Source organism: Lissotriton vulgaris, chromosome 9, assembly GCF_964263255.1.
Source record: "Lissotriton vulgaris chromosome 9, aLisVul1.2, whole genome shotgun sequence".
In the NCBI taxonomy this organism is placed as follows: domain Eukaryota; kingdom Metazoa; phylum Chordata; class Amphibia; order Caudata; family Salamandridae; genus Lissotriton; species Lissotriton vulgaris.
In genome coordinates, this window is record NC_141697.1 from 247,787,866 (window position 1) to 247,804,413 (window position 16,548).

The 16,548-nt window shown below is 46.4% G+C and overlaps 1 protein-coding gene across 2 annotated transcripts in view; it reads right to left on the reverse strand.

Moving 5' to 3' along the window:
• The window catches only part of DLGAP5 (DLG associated protein 5), a 206,177-nt gene that overhangs the window by 39,596 nt on the left and 150,033 nt on the right, over positions 1–16,548 (reverse strand). For both annotated transcript variants that reach the window (XM_086937441.1, XM_086937440.1), the window contains exons 14-15: positions 11,255–11,477; positions 8,827–9,040 (exon numbers count right to left, since the gene is read on the reverse strand). In XM_086937441.1, coding sequence (XP_086793567.1) covers positions 8,827–9,040; positions 11,255–11,477 — 437 coding nt within the window. The remainder of the gene's footprint in view (positions 1–8,826; positions 9,041–11,254; positions 11,478–16,548) is intronic.

Below are 16,548 nucleotides of genomic sequence, written 5' to 3' on the forward strand. Positions count from 1 at the left end.
AAGGGGACTCCCCGTCCCAGGGCAGTAGTAGCCGCCGAGGCCAGAGTGGAATGGGCCCTCAGCCCAACAGGAGGCTCTTTTTAAGCCAAAGAATAGCATGACTTGATTAACAAGACGAACATACCAAGAAATGGTTCACTTGTGCACCGCCCGTCCTTTCTTAGCGCCCACGTAACCAACAAAGAGTTGGTCATCCACCTGTAACTGGTGTGTGCGATCCAGATAGTATGAGCGCGCACGTTTTGGGTCCAGACGGTGGAGCCGCTCTTCCTCTTCCGAGGGATGTGGAGGCGGAAAGAAGGTAGGCATGGTGATGAACTGTCCGATGTGGAAGGCTGTGACTACCTTGGGCAGGAAAGAAGGTAGTGTCCGCAACACAACTTTGTCCGGATGGACAGAAAGTAAAGGAGGTTGTGAAGAAAGAGCCTGGAGCTCACTCACTCTCCTGGCAGAAGTGATGGCAACCAGGAATGCAGTCTTAAGAGTGAGAAGACGAAGAGGACAGTTATGAAGTGGCTCGAAGGGAGCACACATCAGATAAGTCAGAACAATGTTCAAGTCCCAATGGGGCATCACGAAAGGAACAGGTGGAAACATATGAATGATGCCGTTCAAGAACATTTACAACTGGGGACTTGAACAAAGAGGGCTGATCAGGTAGCATTAGAAAGGCGGAAATAGCAGAGAGGGAGCCCTTGACAGTGCCCAGAGCAGAGCCCTGCTGGGCAAGAGAAAGAAGAAAGAGGAGAACCTCAGAAAGAGGGGCAGAGAGTGGATCCACAGCCTTTGCTGTGCACCATGCCTCACATTTGTTCCACCTGCAGGCGTATACCGATTTTGTGGAGGGACGCCTGGCTGCCAGAACAACATCACAGACTTCAGGAGGCAAGTCAAATGGCCTCAACTGTCACTGCTCAATCTCCACGCATGGAGTTGGAGGCTTGACAGGGTCGGGTGGAGGACCGTCCCCTGCTGCTTCGACAGAAGGACCTCCCGAAGAAGCAGACTAATCGGGGGAATCGACTGACATGCTGAGTAGCTCGGGATACCAGTATCTTCGTGCCCAGTCCGGAGCCACAAGGATGACTTGGGGCCGGTCGCGTCGGATCTTCAGCACTCTGGGCAGAAGTGGTATAGGCGGAAAGGCGTACAACAGACTGCAACTCCACTCGCGACGAAAAGCGTCTGAGCGAGTGCCGCCTTGCAAATTCCAACGTGCAGAACTGATGACACTGTGCGCTCTCTTCTATGGCGAATAGATCTAACCAAGGCTCTCCCCACTGCTGAAAGAGGTCTTGCGCCACGTCAGAGTTCATTCGCCATTTGTTATCCATCATGCACCGACAAAAGAGTTCGTCCGCCCTGGCGTTCAGGGAACATGCCAGGTGTTGAACCACCAGGGTCACGCCCTGATGTTCCAGCCACTGCCAGAGGCGCAGAGCCTCCTGGCACAGGGTCCATGACCCCACCCCACCCGGTTTGTTGGAGTACCACATGGCGGTGGTGTTGTCCGTGAACACCTGCACTGCACTCTCCCGGACAGAGGATAGGAATGCTTTCAGTGCAAGTCGGTTCGCCCTTAGCTCCAGAAGGTTGATGTGGAGCCGGGACTCCGCCGGAGACCAGAGGCATCTGATCTACGCCTCTCACATGTGGCCCCCCCACACCCCCCCAGCCCAGGAGGGACGTGTCCGTCACAACTACGTGCTCTGGTTGGGGTAGGGAGAGGGATCTGCCGCTGACCCAATCGCGGTCCCTGAGCCACCACTGCAACTGTCTTGCAGTGCCCTCCGAGATCAAGACATGGTCAGACAAGTTGCCCTGATGCTGGGCCCACTGAAACTTCAGGTCCCACTGCAGAGCCCGCATCCGCCACCTGGCGTGATGCACCAGAAGAATGCAGGAGGCCATCAGCCCCAGAAGCTGCAGCGTCAACCTGACCGAGCCTCGGGATAAAGGCTGAAAGATCGGAATCAGAGCCTGAATATCCCGAACCCGCTGTTCGGGAGGATAAACCCGAAACTTCGCAGAGTCTAGAACTGCTACGATGAAGAGGAGCTTCTGAGAGGGACACAGGTGTTACATTGATGGAGAACCCCAGCAGGTGCAGGAGGTCGGCCGTAGTCTGGAGGTGGCTGAAGACTGTCAGGGGCGAGCTAGCCTTCAACAACCAGTTGTCGAGATAGGGGAAGACTGACACCCCTAAACTGGGGAAGACCGACACCCCTAAACTGCGCAGATGAGCTGCGACCACCGCCATCACTTTCGTGAAAACCCGAGGGGCGCTGGTAAGGCCGAAGGGGAGCATGGTAAACTGAAAGTGCTCAAACGGAATGTACATCAGAGTGTTTTGGACATCTGCCGAAAAGTTGGCGGACCTCAACCAGGTGTGGCGTCTAACTGCCACTGTCGTTGCCATCGCTCTACCTAGTGAGTCGGTGGTGTCCAGCCCACACCGGATAGAATATTTGGCTACATCCCCACCCACCACAAGGGCTTGGCCGAGTTTGGCCCGTACCTCCAACGGACACTCTGGCAGCACTTCGGCAACCGTCTCCCACAGAGAGTGGGTGTAGCTGCCCAAGAGGCATGCGGTGTTGGAAGACCGCAGTCCCACACTAAGGGAGGAGAAGATCTTTTTTCCGTACTGCTCTACCTCTTGGATTCCCTGTCCGGCGTAGCCGACGAGAATGGGGTCTGGGAATTGGAGGCCTGGATGACCAGACACTCGGGGGTGGGGTGGGTGGACAGGAAACATGGGTCACCCAGGGCCGGGCGGTGGCGTCTGGCCACGTTCCTATCTACGGGCGAACCCGTAGCGGGCCTTGACCAAGTGCCCAAAAGAACGTCGGTCAAGGCCTCATTAAAGGGCAGCAGAGTCTCGGCCGAGCTTGACTGCGGTTTAAGGACCTCAGTGAGGAGGTTAGTCCTCACGGCCGCGACGGGGAGCTCAAGGCCCAAGGACTTGGCAGCCCTCCTCAACACCACACTATAGGTTGCACCCTCCTCCGAAGCCACGGTAGGAGGGGAGACAAAGCCAGTGTATGGAGAGGTGTCCAGGCCACTGGCCTCCCCAAGTTCCCCTGTCAAGTCCTCTCGAGACTGACACTCTCGGGTCAGAGGGTCCTCAGACCCCTCCCAATCCTCCTCATCACCCATCTCCTGATACTCAGGGTTTTCAATCAATGGGGCCAGTTCATAAAAGTGAAAATTTCAAAACGCCGTCGAAAGCAGCACCCAGCGGCGCTGTTCCGACGTCGGAACCGGAGCGAAGGAGGCATCGGGGGAGGCAGCGGTTGGGGGGGGGGGGGGGGGGGGGGGGGGGTCGGGCGGGGGGGCTTGGGGGGTAGGGGTGTTGTAAGGTCCACCGCCAACGATCCAGATCCCAGAGAAGGTCCAGTGGGGTCCCGCGGCACCGGGCCCAAAGGCGGTCGGGACTGTGGGGCCCCGTGGCGCTGGGCCCGAAGGCGGCGTCGGGGCCAAAGCCCCCGACCGGCTGGGGGCCCCAGATGAATCCGCTGGGCCTGAAGGCGCCGTGGAGCCCGGAGGAGCCATGAGGAAGCGCTCGATCTCCGGCGTCGCGTCTCGCCCAGGGACCGGAGGGTGTGGAGGGAGCCGCGTGGGGGGTGTCACCCGAACCCCCAGCCGCATCGCAAGACTTCGAGAAATTATCAAAAATGATCCAAAAAAGTTAGCCAAAAATTGACTACGGGTTACTGCTTTTTCCAGATCTGCGCTTGCTGGCGCAAAAAAAAGAGAAGAACTGACGTCAGCACACGGAGGCGGCGTCTAAGTACTCAAGACTACGTCATCACGGCGCCCACGACGGACGCGGAGCCGCAGACGACGCCTACCGACGTGCAAGGGTACTGCTACGCAAAAGTTTCCCGATCCAGTCTGACGCCTGGGGATATTCTAAGGTAAGGAATATATCACTAACGTGTCTCTTTCAGATGTGCTGTTTCTTCAAGATGGCCGGTCCCACGTGTTTTGTCGCAACCACGGACCGCAGCTGTGCTGCAGATGTGAGTTGAGGTCGGAGAGGTCTGGAAGTCCGGGTCTCGTCGGGCTCTGAAGTCTGGTTCTGCCAGGAAGGACGACAAAGTGAACCGCTAGGAAGCTTGATGGTGCCTGCGGATGCAGGGTGGTCACTCCTTGGCCACAAGGGAGATTTCTTCAGTCTTCTGTGGAGCAGAACGTCGAAGTCGAGAGTTTCTTCTTTGTAGAGTTGTTCAGGATAATCTAATCTGGAATGGGACTGGCTCCTACCTTTTTTCTGCTAAAGGGGGCTGTACTAGCGACTAGGTCCCTCCCGTGAGTGGGACCAGGAAGAGGGGTGGTTACACCCCCTATCCTTTGTCAGGTTTCACGCCAGAGCTGGGGCTGGGGTGCCCCAGCAACTGGTTTGAACCGGGGTATGCACAGGGACACCTTGGGTACCCCAGGAATGTCCCATTCCTTTCAGCCCTGCCTATCTGGATACAAAAAGTCCTGTCTGGGGTGGTGTCAGTGTCATGGCACCATGCCGACGTCAGCGCACTAAACACATTTTATTACAAGGCCTTTCCTTTTTTTGCATATTTTTTTTAAGTTGTGAGTGGACAAGTCTCAGCAGCTGTTGCAGTTGTAAGTGGAATTAATGGCTTAGGGAGAACCAGCAAAAAACTGCGCCTTCAACGGCCCCTCAGCATCCCACCGATGCTCAGTCCCAGCGGGCACCCAGGTTTGTCAGCAGCCGCCAGCACCCGCGCATAAGGTACCCCAGGACCACGTTCCCGGTGTGCAAACACCCCTCGAAGATCTGCGTGACGTTATCTGTGAGAAAATGGATTTATGACGAACAAGAACAAGCATTGGCATAGCCAATAGGTCTCGCTTTTGCGGGAGTTTATGCTATTGTCATTGTAAATGACAATGCCTTTTATTTATTTTTTAAAAAACACATTAATAAAAGGCATTGTAATCTACAATGCCAATAGCTCAAACTCTAGTAAATGCGAGACCTATTGCATTGCAAATGCTTGTTATTCTATTAAGGTTCACCTCGCAGCATTAACTGCGAACGGGAAATGCCCTTCACAGACATCCTTCTTCCAGATCCCTGTGATTAAAGATTTTTTGGAAGGATTGAAGAAAGTGTTTCCTCCTGATCAGAGTCCTTAGCCTTCATGGAAGCTGAATGTGGTGCTGTCCAGGTTAATGAAGGAACCTTTTGAACCTATTCATAAGGCTTCACTGTAGCACTTGTCGTGGAAGGCGGCTTTCCTCGTGGCCATTACATCGGCCCGCAGGGTGAGTGAAATTCGGGCATTGTGTTGCCAAGAACCTTTTACTGTATTTCATGATGCTAAGGTTGTGATTCGTACTCACATTAAGTTACTTCCTAAGGTGATTTCTGATTTCCATGTCAGATTATAACTTTACCTACGTTTTTCCAAAATCCTTCCACTCCAGCGGAAATGTCTCTACATTCCCTGGATGTCAGAAATTCTACTTGGATATTACCAAGGGCATTCGTAGATCAGACAAATTGTTAGTCAATTATGGGTCGGTCAGGACTGGTCTTGCACCTCAAAACAGTCTATCACGAGGTGAGTTGTGTCCTGTATCCAGTTATGTTATCAGAAAGCTAACGACCTTAGGGGGTAAGCCTAGGGCTCATTCTACCAGGGGCAAAGCAGCGACAACGGCTTTGCTACGTAATGTTCCCATTGCAGATATCTGCAGGGCTGCCACTTGGAAGTCGGTCCATACCTTTGCTAAGCACTACTGTCTGGACTCTGATGCCAGGGCAGATGCTCATGTTGGGCAGGCTTCGTTGAGAAATCTGTTTGCACAGTAGTGGTGTTGTCTTTTTCCTCCACCGCCGGATTGATTGTTGGAATGGTCTTGACATTCTATTCACTAGATTATGACTATACACAGAGATCCCTTACTACAGAAGGAGTAGTTTCTTACTTGTAACTCCAGTTCTGTAGTAGGGGTATCTGTTAGTCATAAGCGCCCCCCCTCCTCCCCGGTGGAGAAAATGATAATGTACTGTATGCTACAGGCCTTGCTTTATACAACTTTAAAAAAAACAAAGTAAAAGGACTTTGGCTGTTCATCCTGGGATACCGAGGGTCTCTGGAGAGTTCCTTAAAGGCACAATATCCCTTTTCCAGACACATAATGGCAGCCTATGGGGGCTTGTCTGTCCAACCCTTCCACTATCATTTCAAGGATTTTGGTGAAGGGAAGTTTCTCTATGGGTGAAACTTGGCAATGTGTTTAAAATTTGATTTTATTTTGCTATCCTTTTCACTTTAAGTTGAAGTACTGGCCAGCGAAGCCTTGTATTTATAGGCTGCATTATTTGTCTTTGATTTTCTCTTAAGTGTCTATGCAGGATTGCAAGGAAGACAGCTTAAGAGATTTTTGATTGCTCCAGGGTCCACGCACATGGGCTGGACTATTCACTAGATTATGACTAACAGAGATCCTTACTACAGAAGGGTATATTTCAGTAGATAATGTGCTGGCTTCGAAGCCAGTGATTAAGTCAAGAATGTGCTCATTGTGAGTACCTGAAGGGATTGAGTAAAAGTGCAAAGTGTTAATAAAGTGCGGTATGTGAAGAAAACTAAATCCACATGGGTATAGGAAGTAATACATTCAATTAATATTTCATTCAAACCATTAAAATTTTGACTATAGCCCGGGAGAGAGACTAAGTAAAACTAAGTTAGTGTTTGGCGAGTGTGAGGTAGAACAGATGGCTATCTCATCAGTCACTTAAGGAGAGGGAAGGTAGAACAGTAACTGGGATGTTCCTTCCTTCTAAAGATTTGGTGAAGTACAAGGTGGTCAATAGTCCAGTGGTTAAAAATGGATACAAAACATGTACATAAGTTGATCTCGAACAGTCATCTGGAAGCGAAAGAGTCTAAACTCCAGGAGAGAGCACCAACAGACAAGGTATTGTCCAGGTCTCAAAGCACAATTACATGCTTACTCAACGACCAAGAGGTGGACATGATAAAGCACAACATTTTTAGCAGAGCGTTTGGCCATGGGACAACGTGGGAGGAATTATGGAATCATTAGCAAATGTTGGAACTTTATTTTAAGATCAATATTTAGTGCTACCTTTATTTTCTTTATCTGTTTTATTGGTGTGTGTTAGTACAGCTTGGGTTACATGTGACGATAGGCATTTTTGGGCGTCATCATATAGGGTTCAGTGGTGTCACAGATCATAACAGCTCACTTTAGCAGCTGTACACAATGTGTTCAGGAATGCGGTTGACAGGTACATACGTGGCCTTTGTTAAGGGATAGGCAGACGGTGAAGGACAAAGGAGGGAGAGGAGTAAGAAGGCAAAGTAACCACATCACTGTCTGCACATTAAGTATCTTCTGGGGTACAAATGCGAAGGATTGTCCGAAGTCGCACATACGCGCGGTACGGTCCAGTATAGCCAGCAGTATACTGGCGTTCATCTGTGAGGAGGTGTCAATAAAAGATCCACTGTTAGTAGAAAACAGTGAACTGTGCATTCAAAGATAAAATAAAAGTAATGGAGTGCACAGTGCAAACAAGCAAACATATAGCCCGTAACCTCCCTCCCTTTATTTTCCCCCTGCCCTATATGACAAGACTTATAGCTCTCGTGCTTGACAGCGACAGACTATTGCCCATACCTAGAGGGCATGTCAGCTGGGTGTTGCAGGCAGTTTGTGTCTACTAAGAGAGGACCGGTGCGGCGCATAAGTTATGGTCGCCCACGTGGTTAAGAGCTGTCAAGGGCTGGCATGCCTGTGAGGTCCGTGGCCAGAATTGCATTCCAGTGCGAGGTAGATTGTATCCCAGTATGCAGCGATGGGAACCTTACACAGCCCAACCGTCTCCTCGCGCTTAATAGCGAGGCTCTTTGTTTTGGCCCACGCAAGCATGGCGTGACGCCAGGCCTGTATGTGCAGTGGGTCTGACTCTTTCCATCTTTTACTGAGCAGTAGCTTGGCCACTATCATCCCCAGCTCTATAAATCTGGACGTGACCTTTGTGTTAGAGGTTCTACGGAACTTGTGCAATATGAATGTGGGCCAAGTGAAGGGTAGCTCTCGGTTGGTGCTCTTGTGTAGCAGAGTGGCCACGCCTCTCCAGTATTACCCCACCCTGGGGTAGCCCCAAAACATGTGTAGGAGATCAGCCCTCACCTCCCTGCATAGTCAAGTGCTACATTTATGATAATATTTATTTGGCATAAAATACCATAAAATATTCATATTTGTAAAATACAACATCAAGCAAAGAAGTCTCTAGAAACTTTACCACATACCAGACAAGGACCATGTACATGCACTGCCATTATCCATAATATCATAGTGCATTCAACTACTTGTGATACAAATTTTAAATTAAAAAAACAGCAAGATATTCAGCTAATACTTATACAGCAGCAAATCTTGGTGCAAAGTGGCAAAAATTCATCTAGGTTTCAAACACCCTTTGTGGTTCTTAACTATAAAGCAGCTCTTAAAAAATTGGGAGATACAGAAAAGTATAAAAACATCTGATGACAGTTGTATGAACAACAAGGCTACACATGCTCGTCTAAATCTAACTTCTTAAAAGGCTCTTCAGGAACATTTTTCTGGGATATGCATAAAACTGGCAAAGTAGGACGAAATGTAGGGTATCCTGTGGAGACCTATTGTCGCAGCCGCAGGGTCCGCTATCTTCTATATTCAATATAAAACCAGCAGGAGGGCCAAATAATGAAATGTATTTAATCTAAAACGCGTAATTAAAAATTTGTCATAAGAACTGGTTATTAGTGCTACCTTTGCAAATTGTCGTTGCTGCCAAACAGAACCTTCTTAACAGTATTCAGCAGTGGATTTGGAGAGATTTCTGTTTCGGACAAGTGTTCAGGCGGGCCACTGGAGAAGCAGACTGGCTCAATACTGTGCAAGTCTGGAACTTTTGATACAGAGCCTTCCAGTTTTGCACCAATACTTTGCGACAAGCTGCTCTTGCGGACTTTCGATGATGAACCTGTTAAATAGATCAGCACAAAATGTAGAACAGCACATTAACTCTGACAAGCTTCTATGAAAAATATAGAAATGTACATGTAACTGGATAGCTCAAGTAGGATACCGCTTCCCGTGTTTTCCATTATGTGGAAATGCCATGTTCTGAACATGCTCGCCTAAAACCTGAAAGTATTTAATTTTGCATCCGGTTTACTTTGAGCACATTTGTTGTAGAGTTACACTTCGGGCTCGATAACAATGTCCATCGGAGTTGCCTCCAACCGACACCATTGCGGTCTCGGGACTGACACCGCAATTAAAATGCAACTGCACATGGTGCGGTAGCATACTCCCATTTCTCTATAGGAGCTTGTACTACGGCCATAAACCAGCCGTAGCACAAGCTCACATAGTGGAGATTCTGTTTCAAGGTGCCTGCCACACGGAGCAGAGATTAACAGGGAGAGTTCATAGGTGCCCCCCCCCCCCTCCCCCCCCCCCCCCCCCCAACAACTAAACTCGGTTTCTGACAGACTTTCCATGTCGGAAAGCCCTGCATGAAAAGCCTGTTGGAAACCATGCATCGTAATCCCTATGATGGAAACACCGTCTTTAGGGATTATGTGCCAGACTGCCCGACAGGCTCCTTGAGCCCGTTGGAATCCTGCCAGAATGACCGTCCGGTTTCACTTTCAACCGCCTAGATTGTAATTAGGTGGTTGGAAGTGAGACTATTAGGGTCCGAAAGCCTCAAGCCTTAGTGTTAAGTTTGCCAAACACGGTTGCGGTACGCTTTGCTTTAAGTTTTTACATACATTTCAGGGAAAAAACACTTGGTTTTGTAGAAAACAAATATTTTGGTAAAGTGTGAAGTAGGGATTGCCTCCTAGGTCTCAAAATTCCAAAGTCAGCAATTCTATCACTTCTTTTTGCTATCTGCTCCGACCTGCACTAACTGGTCTGCAATGAAGTGGTCAAAGGACGTAATGGTAAAGCTAATAGTTATACATTTTAACACTTATGTGAAAAGTAACCTCAGGGTTCAACCTTTTACCCGTTGCTGGTCGACACGGACTACCAGTCCTCACAGGGACACATTTGTTGATTGTCCTCCGAGTCCGTGGTTCAACAAAACCTTAGCTGGATCAGACTTCCACCAAAGGACTTAAATTACCTACTTCATTACTACTAGAACATGGTCTTGCTCCATAAAGTTTGTGCTTCGAGCCACACTAGGAGTGGGCTTGTGTAGTCGTGAAATCGGGACCACTAAACATTTTGGCATACCCAGTGGTTTCACCACTTCTCCCATATGATCAAGTAGTTCTCTTGCTGACGAAAGAACCAATTCATCAATGTGGGATTAAAGTAATTTCGAATTTATGTGCATCACTACCAAAAGGCTTCCCATCAATAACTATATTTCTATAGATGGAACACTTTGGAAGAGGGACAACAAACCCACCAGCAGAACAGACTGAAGCTTACCAGATTACAAAACTCGAAGCATTAGGCTGGAATTTTGTTAGCATGAGCCTCAGAAATTGGACAGCTTTAGATCCTGTAGCATTTTAATCACATGACTGCTAAGACGTTTCCCCTCCTGTGCTGAAAAGTGATTTTCCCCATTATTCATGACGAGCTCAGCTAGTCATGAGCACATGACCAGTGTACTGCATGACAAGCTGAGCTCGTCATGAGCATGGAAGGGGTTAATAAACTTTTGTAGAATTGCCCCTATGTAATTTAGGTGCAGTGGAAAATGGGTGCAGATACAAAGCGAATTCAAGCATCAGAACTTGCATTGGGAAAGGCAAAACATTTTAAGCATCATTCCTGATCCTCAGCAGGGAGTAAAAGAAGGTAGTGATAAACCAGGATTTTAGTAAATGCAAGGTTGTGGGTTAGATACCTGCTGTGCGTTCTATTGCACCACTCTTTCAACAGCAAGGGCAGTGTGATTAATTGCCCAGGGTCTCCCACAAGACCACTATAAAGGAGTTGGGCACAAAATAGAGCTGGGCTACTTGCCGACTTTGAGTGCAACACTGCCTAAAAACTGAACTTATGTCCCACATAGTAGTAAGCAATGCAGGTCTCCAACTTGCCAGACGTATGCAATACAGCCTGAAAACATTTAACCAAACTGCAAAACAGTTATCCACTGGTATAAAAACATAACATAAAATTTAAGTGAGCGAACACATTTTGCAGCAGAAATTGATTTGCTTACGTTGAATGGATTTTGCTGGACTCTCAACTTTAAAAAACCCAGCATCAAACACAACTGTATTTGAATCTTTTGCTGCTTGAGTCTCTGATGTTTCAGGCAATACATCTTCATGCTTCATTTTATTTTTCATCGCAGCCTTGATTGCAGCAAGCCTGTTTCGGGCTGCTGCCCGTGCATTGTCCCCCTGGTTGGATTTTAATGCTGCAACTGGGGCAACCTTTTTCTAAAAAAAAAAAATAAGACTATCCATTAGACAGGATTAACGAGGAAAATGTGTTATGGTCATTTCTAATGCATCCTGAAAGATTAACAGGATATTCTCTAAAGAAAACAATGCCAATTGAATCATACATTTCAGATGGCATTAACAGGGGTTTCAGAATGCAGTCCAAAAAGTAGCCAATTATTTTGGTCTGTTATAACAAACACCATCAGGAAAATGTGATTAAAATGTGTCAAATCATGCTCCCATATTACATGAAATGTTACGACTTCACAGAATGTATTAAAACTTTTTTTAGATTTTATTATTTTTCATACAGCAAACATAGTAGTTACAATTGTCATATGCTTGATAAGATCTTAGCAGTTACAACAAGTAGATAGAGCAATCCGGATATGTAAACGCCAATTATTCCACCCCTCCCCAACACCCATGTGTGTCAGTACAATGCTACATAAATTCTGCAGGTTATTTAAAGACGTGCTCCAGCACGCTGGGTAGGGCGACGCAAGACACCCCACAAGGATGCGCTAATTCCCAATAGGTATCAGAAGGCGTCCAATGCAGGCCTGGGCGAGTGGTAGATCATAAATTAAAAATAATCATGGCAACCCCACAGCACACACAGGTGTATCTGGCTCTGGAATAGACAGGATACCACCATGGTTCTCCAGACCTGGGCTAGATCAATCTTTCCTATTCCACGTCGGGCTTCTCTTAAAAGTATCCTCACCTCTCAGCCCGTCCATTTTATCGTTTCTTTACTCCGCATGTGGAATCGGGGACATATCGACCAATGCGCTCTGGGGTCAAGTAAGACCTATGAAAAACATAATTAATGGGCTTGAAATGTGCTTTACTAGAGACCCTGGGCGTTCTGCTAGGAGGTTGTCTCAGTCCTTAGCAGCAATAGGGAAAATCGTCTTCGCACCTAGAACTTTTCCAATGTCTGTTGTGGATCAGCATGCAACGCTCTGTATAAGCAGGATACAGTCTTGACTGTCTGCTGAAAGAGCTATAGATTTCAGACTCTGCAACGGATGAGATTCAGCAGTTCCTGAGCCCCAGTGTTTCTTCACTGCTATCGAGTGCTCTGTGCAGTAAAAAATGTCCCCTAGGCATGTCGAATTCGGCACTGAATTTCTCAAATGGGAGTAGTTCCGAATCCCTAAAAAGGGATCCCATATTAGACGCCCCTGCCACAACCCTGAGATCAAGGCCTCGCCAGCTTCTGACATTCGGAAGTGCCCTCACAAGTCCCAGAGGTAGTTCTGGGGAGTATGCAATTTTAGTACATATTTTCATTAAGTTTCTACTCCTGCACTTAGTTAATACTTGCAACTCCTGGGACTCATTTGTGGACAACCGGCGCACTGAGAAACAATTTAAGGAAGTCGGACAGTGGTGGCACAAAGGGGTCCATTTCAGATCAGATCTGTGTGCCAGGCCCAGAACCAGCAATTGCATTTAGGCTGCTATGTAATCGGTCACAAAATAAGGGAGCACCAACCCACCAGCCTTTGTTGTGTATTGCATTATTGCTAGCGCCACCAACCTGCATCTCGCGCCCCCCCCCCCCCCCCGCCCCCAAATAAACGCAGTGATCAAAGAATGAAGCTCTTTGAATATTGCTTTCGGGACCCATACAGGAAGCGTATTAAAGAAATATAGAAGAAACGCTATTTTGTCTGCCACCGAACGCGGCAGTGTCTTCCAGAAACCTATAGAAGATCTCAGGGATCTGATATCATGTCCTATATTTCCGCCCAATAGGTCAGCACGATCATGATAGACCCTAGCCCAGAGGTAAGCCAAATATAAAGGTTACCATTGCAATTGGGTCAGTCCTTCCGGGGATCATTGCTGTGAGCAACAGGACAGAGCCTGGACTTCTGCCAATCAACTTTTGAGCCAAACAATAGACCAAACTCCTCCAGCATAAATTGGAATCCCCGCAAGTCCTCCTCCGTATTGCGCAATAAGAAGAGCCAGTCAGCCCAATAGAGTGCTATTCAATGGGGATGTCTCCTCTGCTAATATGTAAACCCCTATACATGTACATATGCCCAGACCCAGCAGAAGCCGCCAACCGCTCCATGGCGATAGCGACCAGTAAGGGGGACTGAAGGCATCACCATCATGTTCCCCGTCCCACCAGATACAAAATAATTTAATTAGCAACAAATTTCCTCTCAGGGTTTTGATAGCTTCCACAAACCACTATGCATTTTCATTGAAGGTTTAACCTCTGCAAAACTACTACTTTACTCCAAAACGTCAACAGCTCTGAAAGCCAACAGAATACGATGGGTGTAATGTTTCCTCTCAAACAAGAAGCAAACATACACAGACCATGCTGTTTGCAGTCTTCTTTAAAATAACTTAGAGAATGTACACTATGCCCCAGTAGGATTTCAGAATTTTAGGTTTAATACAGTATGGGCTTCACCACATCCTTCAACCATAGCACCGAGATATTAAGCATCTATCTCTAGGAGGGGGAAAATAAAGCCCAACCTTCTGGATTTTAATGTAAGGTCCACCGCCCAACCAGGTCAAAGACAGACATGTAAGAGTACAATACTCAGTGATAAACAAGTTCACACCCAGTCACAGGTAAAGAAAACATTAAGTAGACCAAACGACAAGGATGGATCCCTGCAACACTTCATGATATCACACAACCTAATCAAAATCTACTGTATGATGTATAAGTGAATCCATTCCTAGAAACCAGACTATTTTTCCAACAAATTGGTCACTAGTTGCACTTTTATTCTTTAATTTCCAATCCAGATTTGCTTATGCAAAACGACACCATTTTTATACATGTTCTTTGTACCCACTTTAGGATTGCATTTCAGCCGCCTTTGCTTATACATTACTCCATATGACTTGTGCGATGATTCATCCCCCATTGCAGTATACTGTATTCTACTGTAGATCTAGGTCAGTGCTTTAAAATATCTGAAATAACGTTAATGGGACTGGATGCCATCTGCCGCTCCGGGAAAAATACTCCTGAAGGTCTTGGGCACACAATCCGATTCTGTTATTAGAGGATCACCACTAGGGTTAACTATCTTAGACAGCAACAAGTGATTAAAGACACAGTTCCAGGATAGTCCTGGTAATTTTTAAATGGAGGACATTTTGGGGTAGACTTCTAGACTCATTTAAGAGGATTTTTAAATTGTTTGGTAGGGAAGATCCATCTCCCAGAACACACTGAATGAAAACAAGGTGATAATATTTCACTCTACAATTATAGTATTTATTTATACTATGTAATTATGTGAGATTAAGCATATATAAAAGTCTCATTCCATCATGCCAGCCAATGTAAAGTGCTCAAAACAGTGATCACAGTGCAAAAGTGAGGTTATGTGGATATACATTGGGCAACCACGAAGATTTAAAGTATTGAATTAGCAGAAATATTTCCTTTAGTCTTCAAGCAGTTTGCATTAATCAACTGCCCCCATGTTGATTAATAGTAGTGATGGCATTTCGATCATGCAGTTCAACTATGTGGTCATCACCAGGAAACAAACATTTATAGCATAATACACTTGCATTTTTCTGTAGGTAAATGGACCATCATGAGATAGCAGTGAACATGTGCACAGGGCTGAGGCTTATAGCTGGCTAATAAACAGTTAAAGAAGTGGGCAAATCAATCGCTACACATGGCCTTCAAGCATATCCCTGGTGGCAGTGCACCCATTAATATCCGAGAACCGCCTCTGAAGTTCAACAAACCCCATGACATAAGGGGCAAACAATTTCTTTTTAATTATATACGATTGAGGTATTTTTGGCAGTAGCATGTAGACATGCTAATCACCTAGCAGTTAACTTCCCCAAAAGGATCATTTTTGGTTCTACAAAACTGGTTGGCCAGGGAGACAGTTTTTGGATACCGCTTAATCAAGCAAGTTTTGCTCCCATGCCACTTCTACAGCACGGCTTGTAACCCCGTTTGATCAGGTAGAAAATGATATGGTCAAGTCTGCTGTGTTTCCCTCATTCTTCAGAATCAAGGTCTGTCAATTGTTGTGCTCATAAAAATAAATAAGAGCACGCTAGGACAATTGTGTCAATCCTGAACCCTAAATCTATTTTTAGAAAAATATGCCAACAAGGAAGCATAGTTTGGAGAAGGACATATGTAAACAAACTACCTAGGCAATTAACATTACTTGTCTATTTAAAAATAGATCGCTCATCTATTATTAAATAGACAAGTAATGTTAATTGCCTAGGTAGTTTGTTTACATATGTGCTTATCCCTGACCTAGGAATTGAACTATCTAATGTTCAGGGGGTCCTTGTTTTATACATTGTAGTTTGGAGAAGGATTCATCCCAGTAGCTCTGAATAGGACACCCCATCTTTAAAAGAGTTAAACTGGCATTCGAAGCGATAGACAAACATATGCTCAGCTTGTAAAACAACTTACAGTAAACCCATTTAGGATGCAGGGAAAGGGATAGCACCTCTAATTATTTTAAGGCATCCCTTAACTCAGTTTGTGTGCACATATACCCAGGTTGTTCTTGAACCCTTTTAAAAGAAAAATATAAACACCCACCTACATGTGGGTAAAAAACTCTTCCAAATTAATAAGGCGATTACGTTTGGTACAGTCATTCTGGAGGACAATTATCTACCCAAACATTATTCACCTTCTGAATACTCTACGCACCAAACTAGACCCGGAAACTTCTCAAGTGCCAGACTGGAACTATAAAGCTTTGATAGATTCTATGTGCTAGCAGGAGTGCCTTCTGCATCTACATCCCATTCCAGCCATGACAGAGAACTACTCCTGAGCACCATTTTATTTATTATTTATTTGAAAGTTTTATATAGCGCGAACATGATCTTTGCAGATATCAGAGCGCTTTACAAATACACGAGGTAGGAAACAAGAAACATGGGAGCGATTAACAGACTTGAGCATAGAATACTTGTAGGTAAAAAATGAAAGGCAAAGTAGGGTGGGTACATGGGGTAGCATAATGGACTAGAACCAATGATACAAATCTACAATCGAACAAACAATAGT